We start from the raw sequence: 22677 nt of genomic DNA on the forward strand, positions 1-22677 counted from the left end.
TGTAAAAATGTTGGCTGGACCTAAGAGTCAGTAACACTTTTGAAATTTTTAAAAAATGGAAAAGGAAGAATAGGTGGTCTACATTATTGGAAAAAGTATAGATAGCCAAGAGCAGTGGAATAACTTAACGTGTGGAAAGGTTTTGCAATAGATGGCCAATCCATAAGGAAAAGGGCTTGCTGCTTGAACCCAGGGGCCCTCTACCACCAAGCTATACCCCCAGCCCTTTCATTGGTTGGTGTTAAAATAGTCTGGAAATTTTATATGTAACCAAGACACAGTGGCACAGTGGCATTATGGGTTTTAAGTCAGGTTTCAACTACATTCAGGAATCAGGAATGTGATACATTCATTTGTTGGTTTTTGGCTAACTTCTCTACATCTTCTGCCTTCCACTTTCTGTCTTTGTAATTAAATTAGGACATCTAAATTTTTTTAATCAAGTAATACTAAACTTATTAAAGATTACTAAACAAAAATAATAGGAGGCCAATATTTAACACTAAGCTCCTGCAGTGCACCCCAACAGATCAAAATAAAAATCAAAACAGTCATTCATGCTAAAATTTTGTATTACCAAACCAAAATTAAATTATCTGACCTTCCCAGAAATCAGGAGTATTAAAGACAGTCAAATTTCCCCCTAAATAGAGCAGTCGCCTCCCTTGCCTGTTTCTGAAGAATAACCTAGTCCGTGCTACTCAAGGTGTGTTCACTGGACAAGCCTCATTGATGTTATGTGGGCACTTGTTAGAAATGCAGAATCTCAGACCTCACTCCTGACCCAGTTAATCCACACTTTAACCAAATCCCTCATTAAAGATTAGAAAGCACTTATTACCAGATCACTTTGGTTTGAGGGAAACAGCTTCACATGGGACCATTATCAAATTACTTATTACTTCTCAATTCCAGTTTACTGATTAATAAAGGTGGCAGACCATATTGTATGTCAAATCTTTTTCCAATAATGTTCTCAGCCTGGCAAGGTCACCCATATAGGCAGAAAGTGGCCTGATGACATACAGTACTTTACTTGAAATGCCAAGAGTTTTCTCTTGGCAACAATTGACTGGCAGCCTCTCAAACTGAGTATCTATTCTCTAGTTTTTCTACAGTTTACCAATTCAATGTAACTGTAACCAAATGCATCAGTACAAATGATGAATACAAAGCCAATAAGTACAATCACTAACTATGAGTGAAAAAGCTTTATTACTTTCAGCAAGTAAGGAGATAATTCCCAAAGCACTGTCTCCACAAAGAAAGTAAGGGGCTTTTATTGGGGAAACTTTTGTACATGTTTCATAGGAAAGATTCATCATCACATGTGGGAACTGGCATGTTCCTGAGCATGCTCAGTTCAAGGTCATACATCACTAGTCTAAAAATGTCAGACAGAAATGCCCCTGGGCAGAGAATTTAATGCTGTAATGAGCAAAATTTATTTACTCTTCTAGGTCACCAAAAAGGGGTGAGTCAGAGTGAATCTGCAGTTTGGGCTGGTTCCTTATAAGAGTCTCTATAGGGCCTTATCTGAAACAAACAAACAAAAAACCAAGTTTGAAGGAACATTAAAAGTCATTCAAAGGGGCACAGCTCCTCTGCTACCCCACAAGCACAGGTGGTTGTCCTTAAAAGTACCTCCCTACCAACTAACATAGCCAGGATTATCCAAGTGACCTTTGTACACATTTGAGAACCTGACTGATGAAATGAAGAAACATTTTTATAAGAATTATTAAAGTTGCCTCTATATAAGTTGCTAACTATATTTGCTAGCTTTCATAAGAGATGCTGTAGATGTTCTAAATTTCATTATTAAACTATGTTTACAATTTTTATTATGCACTATTCACTGTTGACATTGTTTCCATAGGTTTTCAAATAATCGACTACCCACTAGTGGAAGTATTAGTTGGAAACCCAATGTTGTTGGAAGTTAAAGTGGAAGGTGCCTTTGACGATACTAATAGTTATCTAGTGGAAATTTCTGTAACTAGCAGATCGTTACGTCAAGTAAGATTTTCTTTAATTACAAAAAGGCCTATTAATATAGAAAATTTAGAGTGTAAGCTAAGAAAAAAAGAATTTTAAAGGTACACTGAGTCCTACCCATCAAGGATGACTATGTACAATTTCTGGTTTTTTGTTTTTGTTTTTTTTTGGGGGGGTTGGGGCGGGGGTGCTGGGCTCAAGCTTAGGATCTTCCAGCCTCAATATCCCAAGTAGCTGGGATCACAGGCACATGCCACCATGCCAAGCTTGATTTAACACTTTTAACATGTAGGGTATTGAAAAAGGCAGGGTAGAGTTTCAAAACAGAGGTTAAAAGTATGAGCTCTGGAGAAGACAACCTAGATTAGATCTCACTCTGATGCTGTCTGTACGACCTTGGAAAAATTACTTTAGCATGGCCATTTTCTCATCTCTGAAATTAAGATAATAGTAAAATCAAAGATGATAATACAGGTAGGGCATCTAAAACAAGGTCTGCCCTGGAGTGTAGCTCAGTGGTAGAGTGCTGACTCAGCATACAGGAGGCCCTGAGTCCCATTCCCAGCACTGTAAAAATAAATAAAATTAATAAATTAGGGCTGGGATTGTAGCTTGGTGGTAGAGCATTTCCCTAGCACATGTGATGCATTGGGATCCATCCTTAACATCACATAAAAATAAATAAATAATATAAATAAAAATATTGGGTTGTGGTTATAGATCAGTGGTAGAGCGCTCACCTAGCATGTATCCTCAGCACCACATAAAAATAAATAAAGTCCATCAACAACTAAAAAATAAAAAATAAAAGTATTGTGTCCATCTACAACAAAAAAATATTTAATAAATAACAATGTAATTTATTACTTTAATAAATAAGAAATAAGTAACAAGGTAAACAATGTCTGGGACCTAGAAAGTGCTCAATCACTATTAATTTATAGTATCTTCTAATTTTTTCCATAAAACAAGGAAAGCATTATATATACTCATTTTGAAATGTGCTCATTTCATTTAACCATGTTTTTTTAATCATTTCAAAATCAATACATCTTTTGCTACATATTCTAAAACTTTTTGTCATGAAAGCTTTAGACAATAGAAGATCTTCTGTGTATCCACTACCCAATAAAACAATAGTCAAGATTCTACTACTTTTATTGTTGCTATTAATTTTTATTTATATTTTGATAATATATATTTCATCAGTGAGAAAGGACTGGATTGAGCCCAAGGGTGCTTAACATCTGAGCCACATTCGTAGCCCTTTTTGTTTGATTCTTTTTATTTTTTTAAAGAGAGAGAGAGAGAATTTTTAATATTTATTTTTTAGTTTTTGGTGGACACAACATCTTTATTTTATTTTTATGAGGTGCTGAGCATCGAACCCAGCGCCCCTCGCATGCCAGGTGAGCACGTTACCGCTTGAGCCACATCCCCAGCCCTTTGTTTGATATTTTGAGACAGGATTTTGCTAAGATGCTTAAAGCCTCGCAAAACTTCTGAAGATGTCTTTTTTTTTATCTTTATTTTATTTATTTATTTTTATATGGTGCTGACAATTGAGCCCAGTGCCTCATCCATGTAAGCACTCTAACAACTGAGCTACAATCCCAGCTCCTGAGGCTGTCTTTGACTTACAATCCTCTTCAGCCTCCAGAGCTGCTGGAATTACAGTGTTTGCCACTGTGCCTGGCCTGATATATTTTTAAAGGAACAGCCAACATCACATCCTTTCACTCCCACATACTTTCTTTCTCTCACATAATAGCAATGCCACACCATATACTAAATTTTTAAAAATAATATTTGGGTATTATATAAAACCTAACTCACAATCATATTTCCTCAATTTCCTCCAAAAATTATTTACAGTTGTTTTGTTTGAACTGAAATACAAACAAGATTCACAAATTATATAATTGTTTTATATCTTAAGGTTTCTTTTTTTTGATATCTCCTTAACATGTCATTATTTATTAATGATTTTCTAATTGATTTTATTTTTTAAATTCATGACAGCAGAATGCATTACAATTCTTATTACACATATAGAGCACAATTTTTCATATCTCTGTATATAAAGTATATTCACACCAATTCATGTCTTCACACAAGTTCTTTGGATAATGATGTCCATCACATTCCACCATCATTGCTAATCCCCTGCCCCCTCTCTTCCCCTCCCACCCCTCTGCCCTATCTAGAGTTCATCTATTCCTTCTATGCTCCCCCTCCCTACTCCATTATGACTCAGTCACCTTATATCACAGAAAACATCCGGCATTTGTCTTTTTGGGATTGGCTAACTTCACTTGGATTGTCTTCTCTAACTCCATCCATTTACCTGCAAATGGGATGGACTCAACTAAAAAGTCTCTTCTCCGCAAAAGAAACAATCTGTGAGGTGAATAGACAGCTTACATCTTGGGAGCAAATTTTTACCCCTCACACATCAGATGGAGCACTAATGTCTAGGGAATATAAAGAACCCAAAAAGCTAAGCACCAAAAAAACAAATAACCCAATCAATAAATGGGCCAAGGACCTGAACAGACACTTCTCAGAAGAGGGTGAACAATCAGTCAACAAATATATGAAAAAATGTTCATCATCTTTAGCAATTAGAGAAATGCAAATCAAAACTACTCTAAGATATCATCTCACTCCAGTCAGAATGGCAGCTATTATGAAGACAAACAACAATAAGTGTTGGCGAGGATGTGGGGAAAGGTACATTAATTCATATCTTAAGTTTTAATCAAGGACCTTATGTTCCATTTTCTTCCCCTGCCATCAAATTGTAGAAATTGTGTCAATTGCACTATGGAATGTCCAACATTCTGATTTTTTCTGTTTGTTTCCTTTTTCTTGCTTAACTTGTGTCTTTAACCCACTGTACTTTCTTTTATACTGGAACTCTGCTTGAATTCAAGTTCGATGTGTTTGGTAAAAGTATGTAAAAATACATCATTTGTAGTGACTACTGCATCTGAGGACAGAAAAGGAACTACTACTCTACCAGATTCTACCACATCACTACAGTAGTTACTAGTATTTTCTACATTTTTTTAAAGTTCAAAAAAAAAAATACTTAGAATTTTCAAATAGTATTTATTACATTTTTTAACCATTTAATTTTGATCAAGGATCAAATATATTTACTGTGCCTTAATTCCTACCAAAAACCTATCTTTATGAAATATAGTAATTGTTAAGTGGATAATTTTTTTCAAAGTATAGATCAACTAAAGTAACTTTATTCACATCATCAAAGCAAATATTCAGGTGCTTATCATGAATGAGGGAAGCCTTATAGATAGCCCAAATATTTCTCAAAACCAATTAGATTTGAATATATTTCTTCATGTAAAAGAATATGTTTTCTGATATGATTTAGTCTAAAACAGATTATCATGGTCAAATTTGTCATTGTATTGTCATTATTTTCCTACATTTTTTTCTATATTCTTTACTTGGTTACTATATTAGTCTGAGAGGGTTGCCACAATGAAATAACTCAAGACTGCATTGCTTAAAAAACAGAAATTCACTTTTGCACAGTTATGAGGGCTAAAAGTCCAACCTCAGGCTGTGGGCATGTTCTGAGGCTTCTTGTCTCAAAAATGGCTGTCTTCTTTCGTCCTCACCTGGTTGCTCCTAGTTCTGAGTGCTGTGTTCCAATCTCACCAGTTATATTGGATTAGGGCACATCCAAATGACCTTCTTTTACCTCAATTACCTCTTTAAAGGTCCTATCTCTAAATACAGTCATATTCTGAGGTATTAGAGGTTTGGGGAATTTTGTATGGACACGATTCAATCCATAACAGTTATCATTAAATAAATTTCATCTATTTGAATACTTTCAGGGTTCAACTTCACTAGCATTGATTGCCTGGGCAGCATCAACGCAGTGCTTTGTTACAACAGTGGTGACAACATTGAAAAGTAGCTGTAGTTATCTCAGAGCTATGCAACATGTTTCTAACATAATTATCCCATTTGAAGACTGGATCAGTGGAGTTCATGAAGACAGTCAAGGTTTTAATATGATCAAAACTTTGCCGGTAAGAAATCTAAGTATATTGGGGGCTGGGGATATAGCGCAGTAGTAAAGCATTTGCTTAGCATGAGCAAGGCCCTGGGTTTTATCCCCAGCACCACTGTTTTAGTTAGCTTTTCATCACTGTGACCAAAATACTCAAAAAGAACAACTTAGAGGAGGAAAAGTTTATTTTGGCTTATTATTTAAGAGGTTCAGACCATGGTCAGCGGGCTCCATTGCTGTGGGTTTAAGGTAAGGTAGACCATCACAGCAGAAGGGCATGGCGGAGGAAAATTCCTCAGCTCAAGGCCCAGGGTGACCAGGAAATAGAGAGAGAGAGAGGGAGGAGCCAGGGATAAAAATGTATAATCCTCAAACCACAACCCTAGTAACCTACCTCCTCTAGCCACACCACACCTGCCTTCAGCTAACCAGTAACTGAAGTTACCCAGTAAAGAAGTACTTTCAGATTAGTAATCCATCAAATGAATTAACCCACGGATTATGTTACATTCTTATAATCTAATCATTTCAATTCCTGTATTAACATACGAGTTTGGGGGAGAACTCATCCAAACCTCAACATTCCACCTCTGGGTCCCCAAAATTCATGTCCATTTCATAATGCAAAATGCATGTGTCCATTTCCAAGAGTCCCCATAATCTTAACAGCTCCAGTTTTGCCCAAAAGTCCAAGTCCAAAGTCTCATCTGAGGCCAAGGCGAACTTTTGATTATGAGCCCTGTAAAGATCAAAGGCAAGTTGCATATATCTAATATATATTGGCACACAGTAAGCATTCCCATTCCAAAAGGAAGAAATGGGGGCATAGAAAAAAGTGATGGGCCCAACACAAGACCAAAATCCAGCTAGAAAAACAAGTCCTGTAGCTCTATGTTCTGTATTCAGTGCACATAAGGGCAAAATATGATCTTCAAAGGGCTTGTGCAGCTCCACCCCTATGGCCTTGCCAGTTGCAGTCCAAATGGCCTTTCTCTTAAGCTGGCTCTGTCCATGCCAGCCTCTTTCCCCAGCAGATGTTCCATGTTGTTGGCATCTCTTAATCCAGAGTGTCTGCAGTGCATCTTTGGCTTCCTTCTCAGAGCCTCGTGCATTGATATTTCAGGGACTGCCTGCAGGGATTCTGACCTGCTACACTTTCCCTGGCCTCCCAGGCCTTTCTCTGAAATTTCAGTGTAAACTTCCGGTATCCCTTAATTCCAGCGTCCTGCATCCATGCAGAACTAGCACCATGTGAATGATGCTGAGGTCTGAAGTCAGCTCAAGCTGTAGCCTGGCCCCCTTAGAACATTACTGCAGTGACCTCTGAATGCCTGGACAATCAAACACAGTGAAATGAATCCTGGGGAAACTTCTTTCTAGGCAACCCTATGCAAGCATAGGTCCAAGGTCTCTCAAACAAGTTTTCACTTCTACACCCTTGAGCCTGCAATGGGTGTGGTTTTGCTGACTCCTGAGATGCCCTCAGGGTATCTTTCCTTTGTCTCAGCAAAGTACTTAACTTCTCTTTACAGTAAATTCTTTACATCTTTACAGAAAATTCCTTGGCCCCAATTTTACCCGTGCTTCTTTGACCAACAAAGTTTTCCAAATCTCTCTGCTTCCAATTCTCACAGTAAACCTAGCTAAAATCTGCCAGCAACACCCAGGCCACCCAGGCCTGAATGCTGTGCTTCCTTGAAATTTCTTCCACCAGATTATCAGTCCATTACCTTTAAATTCACCTTCACAGAAAATGTCAGGGCATGGGCAAAATGTAGACAACTTCTTTGCTGGAATGTAACATGAATATTCTCTAGTCTGATTCCCAATAGAGTCCCCATTCCCCTCTGAAAACTCATGAGTACAGTCTTTACTGGCCACATTTCTAACAGCATTCTGATCTTCTGAGCTCCCACCAGAATTGCCCATTAAGCTCTGCTCACAACATTCTACGGCTTCTCCAGCCCCTATCTGTAGGAACGATGGAAAAGCTCCGCTGAAACAATCGTTTACCTGTCCGAGATTTTATTAGCAGGACATAGAGGTCAGTCGTAGAGGCCAGTCGCAGAAGAGAAGGGGGTGGAGGGGGGGGGGGTGCAGAGGGAGAGAGAGAGAGAGAGAGAAGGAGAGGGAGGGGGAGAGGGAGAGAGAGGAAAGGGAGGGGGGAGAGGGAGAGAGGAGAGGGGGAAGAGAGAGAGTGCGCACAGGGTGTTGATATGTATGGGCTCAACGCAGGATGTGGAGGAGCAGGGCGAGTGAGTTGTTACTTCTTAATTAGCCGAGAGCTAGAGCCACTTCAGGGATTGGAGGTGCGCTATTCAAAGTTCGCGCCATTCACAGGGATTGGAGGTGATGGTTCCTGCACCATTCAGTGCATCATGGACCTGAGCTCCTGGATGAGAAGTGCTCAGGGCGCCACCTTTACCAACAATATCTCCAAACTTTTCTAAACTCCTCCCTTAAGCCAGTGGCTTCTGAACAACAGGGTCAGGTCAGCCACAGCAGTGACCCACTCTCAGTACCAATTTCTGTGCTAGTCAGTCTTTCATCACTGTGAACAACTTAGAGAAGGAAAATTTATTTGGGCTCCTAGGTTCAGAGGTTCTGTACATGGCCAGCTAACCCCAAAGCTCTGGCCTGAGGCAGGCAGAACACCAGGGCAGAAGAGCATGCTCATGCAGCCAGGAAGCAGAAAGAGAGGGAGGAACCAGGAACAAAACATATGATCCTCAAACCACAGCTTTTGTCCTGCCCTTCAGTTGACTTATCCTAAGCTGATGTATCTGACTGGTCCCATTTCAGTGTAATAATTTTAACTCTTGCCTTGTCAGAATATGGACTCTTTTTTAAATAAAAACTTACTAAATCACTACTTATAATTTTCTTTGGGATAAAAATAAATAACTTGAATTAAACTTGAATTATTTAATGACAACATGACTAAGTCCCTTTTATAAAAATCCTTAACCACTATTGCACTAACTTTTGCTTACTTATAAGTTCCAAATAACATTACATAGGTTGAGGCAGTTGAAATTCCAGTAAATGAGGGGTAGGAGTGTTGGGGGAAGGGAAATTTTTAATACTAAGAGCTAAAAAAGAAATACTTGAATTGACCATTTTTCTATAAAGATATTTCCAGACTTAGTAACTAATAATGAATTTTTCATTTTCTTTGTCTAATCACTTATAGGTAAACTACAGGCCTCCATCTAACATGGGAATTGCCATTCCACTCACAGATAATTTTTATAATGCAGATCCTAGCAAACCTATACCAAGAAATCTATTTCACAAGTCCAAGGTAAATATCTTTTTTTTTTATAAACAAACTACTAGAGTACTTATTTTTATTCAAGAAATCATTCGGAAAAATTACCAATGAACCCAGTTGTGTAGATTGAGAAGATTATTACTGCTACTGCTACTACTACTACTATCACCACTGCTGTGATTCCTGTTCTTCCTCCTACTACTTTATCCCCTTATCCTTAACTGCCACTCTTAAATACAGATTTGGAGCCAAGAAGTCTAAATGGACTCTTGACCTCTCCCTGGCTCCTATTAAGATTTCAAAGAGGATAGCTGCAAGAGCAGCTTTTCTCAAATGACAGGAGACCTTAGGCCCATCTCAAGTCTCCAGCCTGTGAAAGTAATGGTGTCCAAAAGGAGAGAAGATGGTTCGTTTCAATATAGGCACGTTTAAACTACTAAGGGTCTGTCTAGAAAATAATCAACCCCCAGAAGCACCTTGCTTCTTTGGAGGGAGAGTAAGCCAGGTAGCCAGAATAGAGGGAGCCATATGGTTCAGAATAAAAGTACATTATGGGGTAACGTCTCAAGGACTCCTTCTAGATGTTCATGCAATCTTCAGAAAAATGCATCCATCCTCCTATTTACATACACAAACAGATATTCATATCTGCTTGAACTCATTCAAAGACATAAAATTGGCATTTCTGTGGTTCAAAAGCCTCCAGTGTCTTCCCCTCTCAATTAGAGGGAAAACTGCATTCTTAAAATGGTTTAGAGCCCTCCTGCTTTTGCCTTGGCATTGCACCTGACCTGATTTTCTGCAATCTGCTCCAGCCACACTGGCCTCTTTGCTATTTCTCAAGTATGCCAGATATGTTTTACCTCAGGGCCTTTGCAGTTTTAGGAAATCCCTCTGTCTGGAATAATCTTTTGCCAGATATCACAGGGCTCACTCATTGTCTTCAGATTTTTGCCTAAACATTACCATCATAGTGAGACCTTCCCTGACTACACTATTTGGAATCATAATCCCCCCTCTCCACTGTCTCCATCCCCCTCCTCTTCCTTATTTTTCTCCATATCACTTTTATAATTTGTATTATAATTTTCTTATCATAATTTTCTCCATATTGCTTATTATAATATTGTATTATAATTTGTATGTATTTTACTCATTTATTTATTATATTTCTGACTCCATAAGAAGGTAAGTTCATGAGGCAAGTTTTTGATGTTTTCTACTGTATATCCCCAGAACAGTGCCAGATAGAGAACACTTAAAAATTGTTGAACAAGCTAATGATACACATTTATATGACATATCATTCAGCTTTTCATCACTATGAGAAGATACCTGAGACAATCAACTTCTAAGGAGGAGAGATCTATTTTGGCTTATGATTTCAGTCCATGGTCACTTGGCCCTTTTGCTTTGGACCTGTGGTGAGGCAGAATGTCCTAGTGGGAGCACATGGTAGAGCAAAGCTGCTCAGGTCATTGTGGCCAGGGGGCAGACAGAGAGAGTAAGTAGGGGGCAACTGTTCAATAACCTAACTTCCTTCCATTAGGTTATACCTCTGAAAGCTCCATCTGAAGATTCCACCACCTCGGACTCCTTGGCTGGTGATCAAGCCTTCAACACATGGCCTTCAGGATACATTTAAGAAATAAACTATAGAGCTGGGGGTGTGGTTCAGTGGTAGAGCATTTGCCTAGCATGCGCCAGACCCTGAGTTCCATCCCCAGTACTACAAAAGAAAGAAAGAAAAGCCATACATAAATATATTAATACACACACACACACACACTCACACATGGCAGTTAACATACCTATAAGAAATTTTGCTCCAGGCAGTGAGCAACTATGATACTGAGTTCTTCCTCAGTTTCATTTTCTGCCAAATATAACCCTGTTTTGACAGTAGAACTACCTCTGTTGGAACATGATTTTACTATATTTACATGCAAATCCTTAGTTTTCTGGGGTTTTCCTCCCAAAATTCCCTTGGGAGTTAAGTAGGAAATGTATCCATCTAATTTATAACTAAGTAAATAAGAGGGTTTTTAAAATGCACCTTGTATGCATCCAGCAAATGTTACTTTCAACATTTCCAGTGTTACCAGGCATTGACCAGACATTCTCTGAGGATACCACACTGAACAAGATAAGCCTGGTATCTTCATGGCTTTTACTCTATACAGGGAACAGGTATGAAACAAAAAGCTGTACAAATGAAATGCTGTCACCTAGTGCAGACTCTCTGAACAGTGTGGCCCTGCAAAACCCAAAGTAGAATTCGGTGGAAATATTTTTATAATGCAGCTTTCTCAGCCCTACCTCATGCTACTGAATCAGAAACCATGGGGTGCAGTCCTGAAATCTGCATTTCAAAACATTTCTGCAGTTTCAGATAGCCCAACTGGAGAGCCAAACACATGTCAACAATGTGGCTTCAGACCAGGGTTCCTGAGTCTAGGAGGTCATCCACAAGGAAAGGCATCTGGTCAAGATCAAAAGATGAGTTGGGTTGACCAACAGAGGAGAAGTGGGGGCATATAAAAGGGGAAAGGGCAGGCAAAGTACAAACCAGGCTGAGCAAACACTATGCACAAAGGGTGGAGAAGGAAAAGGCTCAGGGACTTTGAAAACTCTGTGAAAACTATTTAGCCTGGAGCATAATGAGCAAGAGAAAATCAGCAGGCTCTAAAGCTGCTAGGACTCCAAAGCCAACAAGGGGATTTTTGAATTTTATCCCAAGAGAAATCAAGTGTCATCCAAGAGTTTTAAGTGAAAGAGTGATGTGAGGTTCATGTTTTTAAAAATATGATTAGACTGGGGCTGGGGATGTGGTTCTGTATTTGAGCACATGCTTAGCATGTACAAGGAGGTTCACTCCTCAGCATATTCCAAAATAAAAATATAATTTTACCAATTTTATTATATATACACACACACACTTATACAGATATATATTCTTTCTTTCCTGGACAAACTCCATGAAACATCAGTAAACATTTCAAATAGAATGTATATATCAGTTATATGTATCAATATGGGTAATAAATAAAGAAGATACATGCAGGATAGATAAAGAAGACAGATTCAATTAAGAAGCCCAAACATTTGAGGAAATTCTCAAGACAGAAAGCAAGCACAGTCAGACTTTCAGAGAAATCTCTTGTGGAAGAGACCACAAGCATAGCACCTTTCCAGCTGTTTTGGTGCCTGTGAGAGGAAGGGCTCAGAGCCGGGAGGTTGGTGGTCCTGATGTGCCACATTCCAAATGGCAGACTTTACAGATCCCAGGTGATGGCACTGAGCTCAACTAACAAATTAATATTCAATGATATAATGAAAATTCAGAAATTGGGGCTGGGGTTGTGGCTCAGCGGTAAAGCGGTCGCCTAGCACATTCGAAGCACTGGGTTTGATCCTCAGCACCACATAAAAATAAATAAAGATATAAATAAATAAATAAATAAAAATAAAGACACAAGCACTCTACCACTGAGCTACATCTCTAGGCCATCTTATTTTATTATTAATGGACTTTTCTCCTTGTAATTTCTCAGGAATTTTATTCATTCAGGGAGCAAATATTTATTGAAAACTTACAAGGTTCACAGAAATTCTGCACCACAAAAAAAGTAATCACTTGTGCTGCTTCTGTTCACAGGAAACTGGTAAATACAAACAGTGTGCTCGTGTTGCTTCTCGAGAGGAGTGTAATTGTACGAATGATCAGAAGTTTTCACATGCTGTTGCTTTCTCAGATTGCAAAGAAAAAGTAAGATAATTTTTAATCACCTAAAGACAGAGTACTTTCATATTCATGTTGGCAAAAGCTTGGTTCTTGTCCCTGATGCCAATCCAATAACGAGGAAACAGTTTTGAAGATTTATTGCTTTGTTAGCAAAGGAGAAACACAGGGGACTCCTGTCCCAAAGGCTGTGATTCTGCCCATCTGCAGGAACAGGGGGCTATTATAGAGGGGATTCAGAGAAAATGAGATTAGAGAGGAGAGATCAGGAAGTAGAAGACCAGGGAAGAGAAGTTTGGGGGAAAGAAGACTGGGAGAAAGAAAAAAAAGTGTAAGTTTCAATGCCACCAGGGATATAGTCAAAGCATCAAGTAAACCCCTTGGAATTGGATTTGGAGAAGTGTCTTTTGGTTAAATATGAAAACTCAGACATAGAAATAATGCCTATTATGACCCAGAACTAAATATGATACAGAATTTAAAAGATCTGGATTTAAATGTACCTAAACTCATCTGTAAAATAAAATAAAAATACCTGCACTGCACTGTCCATTTAATGGGATCCATGAAGACACACACACACACACACACACACACAATCTATATGAAAGCAATTTGTAACCTGTAAAACACTATACCAAATGATAGTGAATAATGATTCATTCAAAAAAATTTTAATAGCCGGGCATGGTGGCGCAGGCCTGTAATCCCAGCGTTTGGGGAGGCTGAGGCAGAAGGATTGTGAGTTCATTGCCAGACTCAGCAATGGGGAGGCGCTAAGCAAGTAAATGAGACCCTTCTCTAAATAAAATACACAATAGGGCTGGGGATGTGGCTCAGTGAGTTCATTCCCCAGTACCTCTCCCAAAAAAAAACTTTTTGAAGCTCTCATATGTATCAGGTTCTTGGCATCCAGAAGTCCACATCCTTATAAACAAGGAGCTCAGTCTAGTGGTAATGACAAACAAAAGTATAGTATGTTGGTTAAGAGATGGGTTCTGTGTCAAATAATCTTTCATTCTGTTAGTACTAGAGCACCCAAAGGATATCAAATCAATGTTGGTGTTTGCATTAGCATAGTCAATGTGCAGTTGGTTTAATCTTCAAGTGGATCCATTTCAAAGGCCTCATAAGATATTATACAGATTGTGTATTTTATATAGAAAATATAAAGCATGAAAAGACAAGTAGACAGAGAGATTGTTTATGAAGTGATTTCATATGTATCATATGGGATTGAGCATTCAGTAAAAAAAAATTATGAGGGTTTTATTGTATACCTCTTGTTAAACTAAAATAATATATCTGAACATTGCTTTAAGCCTTCTTTGTGATTTATCTCAATTAGAATCGCAGAGAACCAGGCAACTTGCTAAAAATCAAACTGTTAACAGACATTGGAGCTGGATTGGAACTCTGAATCCACAGCCTGAGCTATGAACTGTCAGGGGTAGAGGTGGAGTAGAAGGGGAAGGGGAATGCTTGGGACGCAATTCATGCACGGTCTCATGGGACTTGGTTTAGTTAAAAAAAAAAAAAAGTTTGGATGACAGCATAGTAAATATTTGCGAAAAACACCAGTAGAAATATGAATTTCATTACTACCATGTTTGTATATTGCCTTGGGTGTTCACACAGTCTCTGTACTGAGACTTTTTTCATGCCTGAAAAGGCAAAACCCTAAAAAGCACATTTCATTTAGAATATCCAAACAATTGGCAATATATCTATTCATTTTTGACCAGGAAATGAAATTACTATTGAATTTTCCAAATTTACAATCATTCTTGGAATTTGCATTTTAGGTTCCTCGCTTCAAGTTTCCAGTTACACAATATCCAATTTCCTTGGAAATTTTCAGTGAAAATGAACGTATCCCGGTGAAATCTCCATATTTGGTTACTGTAACTGAAGTGAATATGAGGAAAAACTGGAAATTAAGTAGGGTTTGCTGTCTTCTATAATTATTGTATCTTATAAGTAATGTTATTATTATTGCTTTACAAAGCTCAATGGTCTACAAAGAAATGGCAGGAGTTCTTTGGAAAAAGATTCCAATCCCTTGGCATATTGCAGTTTACTTCTATTGTCCCCCACTTAAGTCTTCATCACTTCCAGTGACATGGATTCTATGGCATAAAAGCATTTTTGAAGAATTTGAACTGTGAAAAAAATTAAATTATTATGTAGTTAGTAGTAACCATAATTGAACTTGTACCATGTGCTGATCTAGTGTCCCACTTCTTATTCAGTGTGGCAAAGGAGATTATAAAGGGTGTTGCCTGATAATCTATGGGCTCTGTCTTCTAATTATATGAGTAAAGTTTTTTTTTTAAAGATTGTATGGTGGAGACTGGGAATGTAGCTCAGAGGCAGAGTGCTTGCCTAGGACAAGAAAGGCCCTGTTTTTGACTACCAGCACCTAAACCAAACAACAACAAAAAAACATTTATGGAAAAAATGCAAAAATATTTTTATTTACAAAAAAGGAAATTTACCCAGATTCAATTTTACCTTGAATATACAGCTTTTTGTGTCATATTTTTTGTTTGTATGAGTACTTTAGGAAAAGAATTACTAACCAGATAGAATCAACTAAATAGAAATTTAATATCATTAATGTCCTACTAAGTATACAACATTTGGTTTTCAGTGATTCTTGCTTTGCCCAATATATATGCATTTTTGAAATAGAAAAATTAGTAAAGTAAAATTACCAAACATTTTGCTTTAATTAATATCCCCATTTTCTGTGGTGTTTAGAGTCCTGACTGCTCAATATTGAAGCATTTTACAATCCAGTTGTTTGAATATTGGTAGCATAAGAGTAGCCATGTGAGAGTATTCACCCCATGGAAATCGGCTACTGTTGTAATCAGATCACATTTTTCCCTTGAGATCCGTTATACCGCTAGGGTCTCTAACCCTACACTATCTCAAGTGATCCTTTTATGAAACTTCACTGCCACCCTATTGAAAATCATTCACCAACCACTGAGGAGGGCCTAAGATGATCTCACTGTCAAAAACACAGAGAATGTTCAGGTAAAGACTAGTCATGAGCCAAGAGATGGGAGGAAAAGATCAGTCTAAAGTAAGGTGGTCAGAAGCCTTGTCCTTCTTAAGTATGTCAACCAAGGCAACGTGAAATGTTGGGCCAAGGTCCCCCAAAGTTATCTTCTACAAAGTCAAGCAGAACTAAAAAGATATAACTTAATCAGGTCACAGAGTGGACTCTTTCATTGCACCTTAATGTAGTGACAAATTTTACAAAATGAGAAAATTATATGTGTGCTTAAAATATATTTCTTGTATTTTTAGAACACTTTGTACCCCAAAATGTTAAAAAACTAAAAAATCACTTAGAAGCAGTCCTTCGTGTTCCAGTGTATAATCCTTCAGGTCTCAACATAAGTATAAGGGTAAGTTGACAGCATTTTTGTTCTTACTGTGCTGAGTTTAAATGAAACATACATGTCTCAGATTGATTTTAGTCTTGAAGTATTGGGGTCTGTGAACAGTGGGAATGGCAACTTTAAAGCATATGGAGAGGGCTTGGGGGTTGTGGTTCAGCGGCAGAGCATGTGCTTAGCATACATAAGACTCTAATTTCAATTCACACTTTTTTTTTTTTTTTTTGGTGGTGGGGGTACCAGGGATTGAACTCATGGGCACTTAACCACTGAGCCACACCCAGTCCTTTTTTGTATTTTATTTAGAGACAGGGTCTCACTGAGTTGCTAAGCACCTCACCATTGCTGAGGCTGGCTTTGAACTTATGATCCTCCTATCTCAGCCTCCCGAGCAGCTGAGATTACAGGTGTGCCCCCACCTCGCCTGGCAAGACTCTTTCAACCCCAGCACCAAAAAATAAATGAAAATAAAGTATATAGTTTGTTTTTCCATCATTTCCCTTGATGTTATTACTTCCTAAGGGTTCTGAAAGTTAAATTTTACATTAGCTTACTATTTTTTAAGCTGATAGATAAGACAGGCTATCTAAAGTGGAGCAGAAATAATATTTCCAAAATTTAGAAAGAAATGGGTCTAGTGCTTTTCAGGAGATATACACAGGCATATATCTTCTAGTTCCAACAATCCATAAGAATGTGTAATGCCAATAAAACCCAGTCGCTGTGTAAAACCAATTAGGGGATATAGCAAAACTACACATTTTAAGGGTTAGCGCAAAGTACTCATCTAAGCCAAGGTAGATATTGGTTTTGCTTATTTTAAAAAAAGAAATGTACCAGTTATTAAATTTCTCTATTTCCATCAGTCCTTTTAATCTGATACATGATAGATATGTCTAAGAGCCTTGGGAAGAGATAGGAATATTTCCATGCAACACTATAGAGAAAGTGACCTCAGTGTATTTTTACTTAAAGGAGTATACATGTTAGTGCTGCTAATGACCAGGCATTTTTTTCCCCACAGGGTTCTGAGCTTTTTCACTTTAGAGTGTCCGTTGTTCCAGGGGTCACTTTTTGTAACTTGGTTGAAGAATTTCAGGTATAGTGAATGTACGAGGTATACCAAAGAGGGTGATGGCTGGGAAAAGAAACATGAAAAGTATCCATCTGAGGGACACTAAAGAGAAAATATGGGCAGAATTTGTGTGATGATCCAGGCTTGGAGACGCAGGATCCTGGAGGAGAATGGTAGTATAGATGCTTGGTGGAGGGTGAGTGTCTGCATAACTCTGGGCAAAATTTTGCTAAGTGATTAACTGTGGGAATCATGTAATGTTCAGTATTTTTGCATTACTAAATTCAGAAAACTTAAAGACTTTGCTTTTTCTGTTGCAGATTTATGTTGATGAGGTACCGTTGCCATTTCCAGGACATACACTCATTGCCGTGGCAGCAGCTGTAGTGCTAGGGGGATTAATTTTTACAGCATTTATGCTTCAACTGCATAACATCCACCCGTGGAGGGCATTCCGAAGATGGGTTCGAAGAAACACAATAAACCTATCAAATACAACTATCAATTAACTGACTCATAGATGAAATTCTGAATGATGAACAAATGATAATCCTAAAGTCACTTTATTTTCTAGTTTCATTAAACAAGTCCTAGAACAATATATTTAGACATTGAATAGGTAAACCAGATAAAATACTAAAGAATTACCATTATAACTCAAATTGTTATTTGTGAGTAGATTTACCATTCCATTTCCTTGTTTTGAATACATATTTCAGAACTTGTATAGAAGATTCTCCTTGACGCTTTTTGAATAATATAAAGTGATAACCAACCTTGTGCAGAACGGCTTTTCTGTGGTTTTCAGCTGTTATTGGCTGGCGCTATTCTGTGTGGTCAGAACCCAAGCCTTCCTGTTTCCTATGGGAAAACGACAACAAGCCATTTGGGTTTCTTCAAAACTAGACTGTGGTACCTAAAGAGGGAAATGTGACCCCTTCCTGGAGTGCTGGAAGAACAGGGTGCCTGGGCAAGGTCTTGGTTTAGAAACCTACATGCAGCATGTAGAATCCCCCAAAATATATCTCTGTGGGCTCTCAGCATACCTGTTTCCAAGGAGCCAGAAGATGACTCATACTCAGGGACACAAGAGTTTTACTCTCCTGGGATAGTAGAGAAGGAAAGGACAGGGTTGGCACACATGGAGGGTTACACGTGAGGACGGTGTTGAGAGGTTTAGTTGGAGGTGAAGGAGGAACAGAGGGAGTACAGATGACGAGTTGGACAGTCCTTGTGGGATCATAAGGGGTCCAAGGTCAGAGATATTTTCTTTTTTTACAGTCTTACCAAGAAAAGAAGCTGATTATTGATGAGGAAAGATCTCAGGGCCCCAAGATTCTAGGACACCTACAAACTGGGAAAATTTAAAGAGATTTCAAATACCCCAAAAGAACAAAGACAACTCTCCCAAAAGGAAGCTCTAAATTGTCTTTAGTAAAAATCTGCCATTTTTAAATTAACTGAATTGTTGTTAAAGTCACAAAGCATATAACTGGCAGAAGTTCTTGAAGGGAGTTGGGAGGCAGATTGAGAATTTTGCATAGGATGAGGCTAAACTAAAGCTAGTAACAAAAAACCAAAAGAGCATTCAAACCAAGAATGAAAATCAAGCCCTTGGGGCTGGGGTTGTGGCTCAGCGGTAGAACGCTCGCCTCGCATGTGCAAAGCCCTGGGTTCGATCCTCAGCACTACATAAAAATAAATAAAATAAAGGTATTGTGTCCAACTACAACTAAAAAAAAAATATCAAACTCTTTATCAAAATTAAAATCAAACAAATATCAGAGCACAGAGATCAGGAGCTGGAATCACCATCCAGGAAGGAGCAGAACAGGCTCAAGAAGCCTCAGCACCTGGGCAAAGCTGAGTTGGAGGTGGGCTCCCATTTCCATACCCCCGCTCCCGTTCTTCCCTGCACACCATCACTCATGTACCCATTGTGCCCTCTATCATTAGATGGTGATGTGGTGCCATCTGGCCTCCCTCATTGTGAAGTTCTGTCATTCCCTTTGCTAGCAATCCGGCTCGCATTGGGCAGTTGCCTTCTCAATGCTTTGTTAGAACCACCCAACTCCTGGATACACACCATCTCTTGGGGTCTTCCTAAGATCCCAATCAATATGCTTAACTTATTGTTCCTTATCTAATTTTGTGTTGTGGTCCCCATGATTAAATAATCTCAGAATGTAATTCCATCACTAGTCTCTTGAGTCTGCCAGTATATGTTGACATACTCGTTGCAAAACACATATCTGATAAAGAACTTATATCCAAAGTGAATTCAGCAAAATAGCAGGATATAAAATTAACACCCATAAATCAATTACATTCCTAAACATAAGTGATGAATCAACCAAGAGAAAAATTGGGGAAACTATCCCATCCTCAACAGCCTCAAAAAAATAAAATAGAATATTTTGGAATTAATCTAGCAAAAGAGGTGAAAGACCTCTAATGAAAACTACAGAACTCTAAAGAAAGAAATTAAACAAGATCTTAGAAGATGAAAAAATCTCCCATGTTCTTGGATAGGCAGAATTAATATTGTCAAAATGGCCATAGTACCAAAAGCACTATACAGATTTAATGTAATTCCTATTAAGGTTTGGATGATGTTCTTTATAGAAATAGAAAAAGCAGTCATGAAATTCATTTAGAAAAATAAGAGGGGCTGGGGATGTGGCTCATTGGGGCTGGGGATGTGGCTCAAGCGGTAGCACGCTCGCCTGGCATGTGTGCGGCCCGGGTTCGATCCTCAGCACCACATACAAAGATGTTGTGTCCGCCGAAAACTAAAAAAAAAAATAAATAAATAAATATTAAAAAAAAAAAAGAAAGAAAAAAAAATAAGAGGCCCGGAATAGCCAAAGCAATCCTCAGCAGGAAAAGTGAAGCAGGAGACATCGCAATACCAGACCTTAAATTATACTACAGAGCTATAGTAACAAAAATAGCATGTATTAGCACCAAAACAGACATGAACACCAGATAAGAAGACACCGAAACAAACCCACATAAATACCGTTATCTCATACTAGACAAAGGCTCCATAAACATACATTGCAGAAAAGACGGTCTCTTCAACAAATGGTCCTGGGAAAACTGGAAATCCATATGTAATAGAATGAATTGAAACTGAGCCCCTATCTCTCACCCTGCACAAAACTCAAAGTGGATCAAGGACCCACATATTAAAGAAGAGATCCTGTGCCTACTAGAAGAAAATGTAGGCCCATCTCTCCACCATGTCAGCTCAGGAACTGACTTCCTCAATAAGACTCCTAAAGCATAAGAAATAAAATTAAAAATCAGTAAAATGGGATGGCATCAAACTAAAAAGCTTCTTCACAGCAAAGGAAACAAGAACAAGAACAGAAAGCTTACAGAATGGGAGAAAATCTTTACCACTTGCACCTCAGTTAGAGCATTAATCTCCAGGATATACAAACAACTCAAAAAACTTAACACCAAACAAACAAACAAACAAACAAATAACCCAATTAATAATTGGGCAAAAGAACTGAATAAGCACTTCACCAAAGAAATATGATAAGTCAACAAATATATGAAAAAATGTTCAACATTTCTAGCAGTTAGAGAAATGCATATTAAAACTATATTGAGGGCTGGGGATGTGGCTCAGCGGTAGCGCGCTCGCCTGGCATGCGTGCGGCCCGGGTTCGATCCTCAGCACCACATACCAACAAAGATGTTGTGTCCGCCGAGAACTAAGAAAAAATAAATATTAAAAATTCTAAAAAAAAAAAAAAAAAAAAAAAAAAAAAAAACTATATTGAGATTTCATCTCACTCCAGTCAGAATGGCAGTTTTAAGAATACAAGTAACAATAAATGTTGGCAAGGATGTGGGGGAAAAGACACACTCACACATTGGTGGTGGGACTGCAAACTCGTGCAACCACTATAGAAAGTGGTATGGAAATTCCTCAGAAAACTCAGAATGGAACCACCATTTGACCCAGCTATCCCACTTCTCAATATATACCCAAAGGACTTAAAAATCAGCATACTATAGTGCACAGCCACATCAATGTTTATAGCAGCTCAATTCACAATAGCCAAGCCAAGGAACCAACCTAGGTGCCCTTCAACAGATGAATGGATAAAGAAACTGTGGTATATATACACAATGGAATATTCCTCAGCCATAAAGAAGAATGAAATGATGGCATCTGCCGGTAAATGGATGGAACTGGAGATATTATGCTAAGTGAAATAAGCCAATCCCATAAAACCAAAGGCCAAATGTTTCCTTTGATATTGGATGCTGACTCACAATAGGCAGATGGGGAGTGGGGAGTAGAGGTTCACCTGCAGACTGGACTGAGGGGAATGGGGAGAAGGAAGGGGGATGGGAACAGGAAAGATAGTAGAATGAATCAGACATAATTTTCCTATATGTTCATATATAAATACATGACCAGTGTAACTCCACATCATGTCAATCACAAGAATGAGAAGTTACACTCCATGTATATATGATATATCAAAATACATTCTACTGTCATGTATAACTAAAAAGAACGAATAAAAAATTTTAAAAAAAGAAAACTCAAAAAAGAAAAAGAAAAGAAAAGAAACCTAGTTTCAAATGTATTTCATACTTTTCTAGTTTAGTGATCAAATTTAGGTGATTTGGAGAGAATCCTACAGATGGAGTTAAATTTGTAACATAATGATCATCAGATCAAAGACGGTTAGAAGGAAGAGATTCGTTGTTTTGTTTTTGTTAGTTGTAGAGGCATTAAATCCTAATGTGTGACCTTAGTTAAGTCACTTTATTTTGGAGTGGGGGGTGTTCTTCAGTTCCCACTAACAAGTGATAGTTTGTGTACTGTTCCAAAAGTCTATCAAGGAAATAAAAGTATTAACAGTTAAAAAAAACCTTATATTCAGAAAATGTTTTTGAAAATTCTCAAAAATCCATGATAAGAAAATAAACAGTACAATTTTAAATCAGGCAAATGATTTGAACAAGAAGCATGGTGCTAAAATTTGGATTTTGATTGACAACCCCACACACAAAGGCCCATATGTTGAAGGTTTTGTCCCCAGGGGGCACTATTAGGAAATGGCAGAACCTTTGAGGGATAGTGCCCACTGA

The 22677-nt window shown here is 38.1% G+C and overlaps 1 protein-coding gene across 1 annotated transcript in view; it reads left to right on the forward strand.

The window, feature by feature from the left end:
* Positions 1 to 18062, forward strand: part of Catsperb (catsper channel auxiliary subunit beta) — a 119480-nt gene extending 101418 nt beyond the window's left edge. The window contains exons 19-26 of the mRNA XM_077800107.1: positions 1880 to 2019; positions 5871 to 6068; positions 9243 to 9353; positions 12982 to 13092; positions 14871 to 15006; positions 16387 to 16487; positions 17503 to 17577; positions 17874 to 18062. Coding sequence (XP_077656233.1) covers positions 1880 to 2019; positions 5871 to 6068; positions 9243 to 9353; positions 12982 to 13092; positions 14871 to 15006; positions 16387 to 16487; positions 17503 to 17577; positions 17874 to 18062 — 1061 coding nt within the window. The remainder of the gene's footprint in view (positions 1 to 1879; positions 2020 to 5870; positions 6069 to 9242; positions 9354 to 12981; positions 13093 to 14870; positions 15007 to 16386; positions 16488 to 17502; positions 17578 to 17873) is intronic.
* Positions 18063 to 22677: the final 4615 nt, after the last annotated feature.

This window comes from Urocitellus parryii, chromosome 6, assembly GCF_045843805.1.
Source record: "Urocitellus parryii isolate mUroPar1 chromosome 6, mUroPar1.hap1, whole genome shotgun sequence".
Taxonomy (NCBI): domain Eukaryota; kingdom Metazoa; phylum Chordata; class Mammalia; order Rodentia; family Sciuridae; genus Urocitellus; species Urocitellus parryii.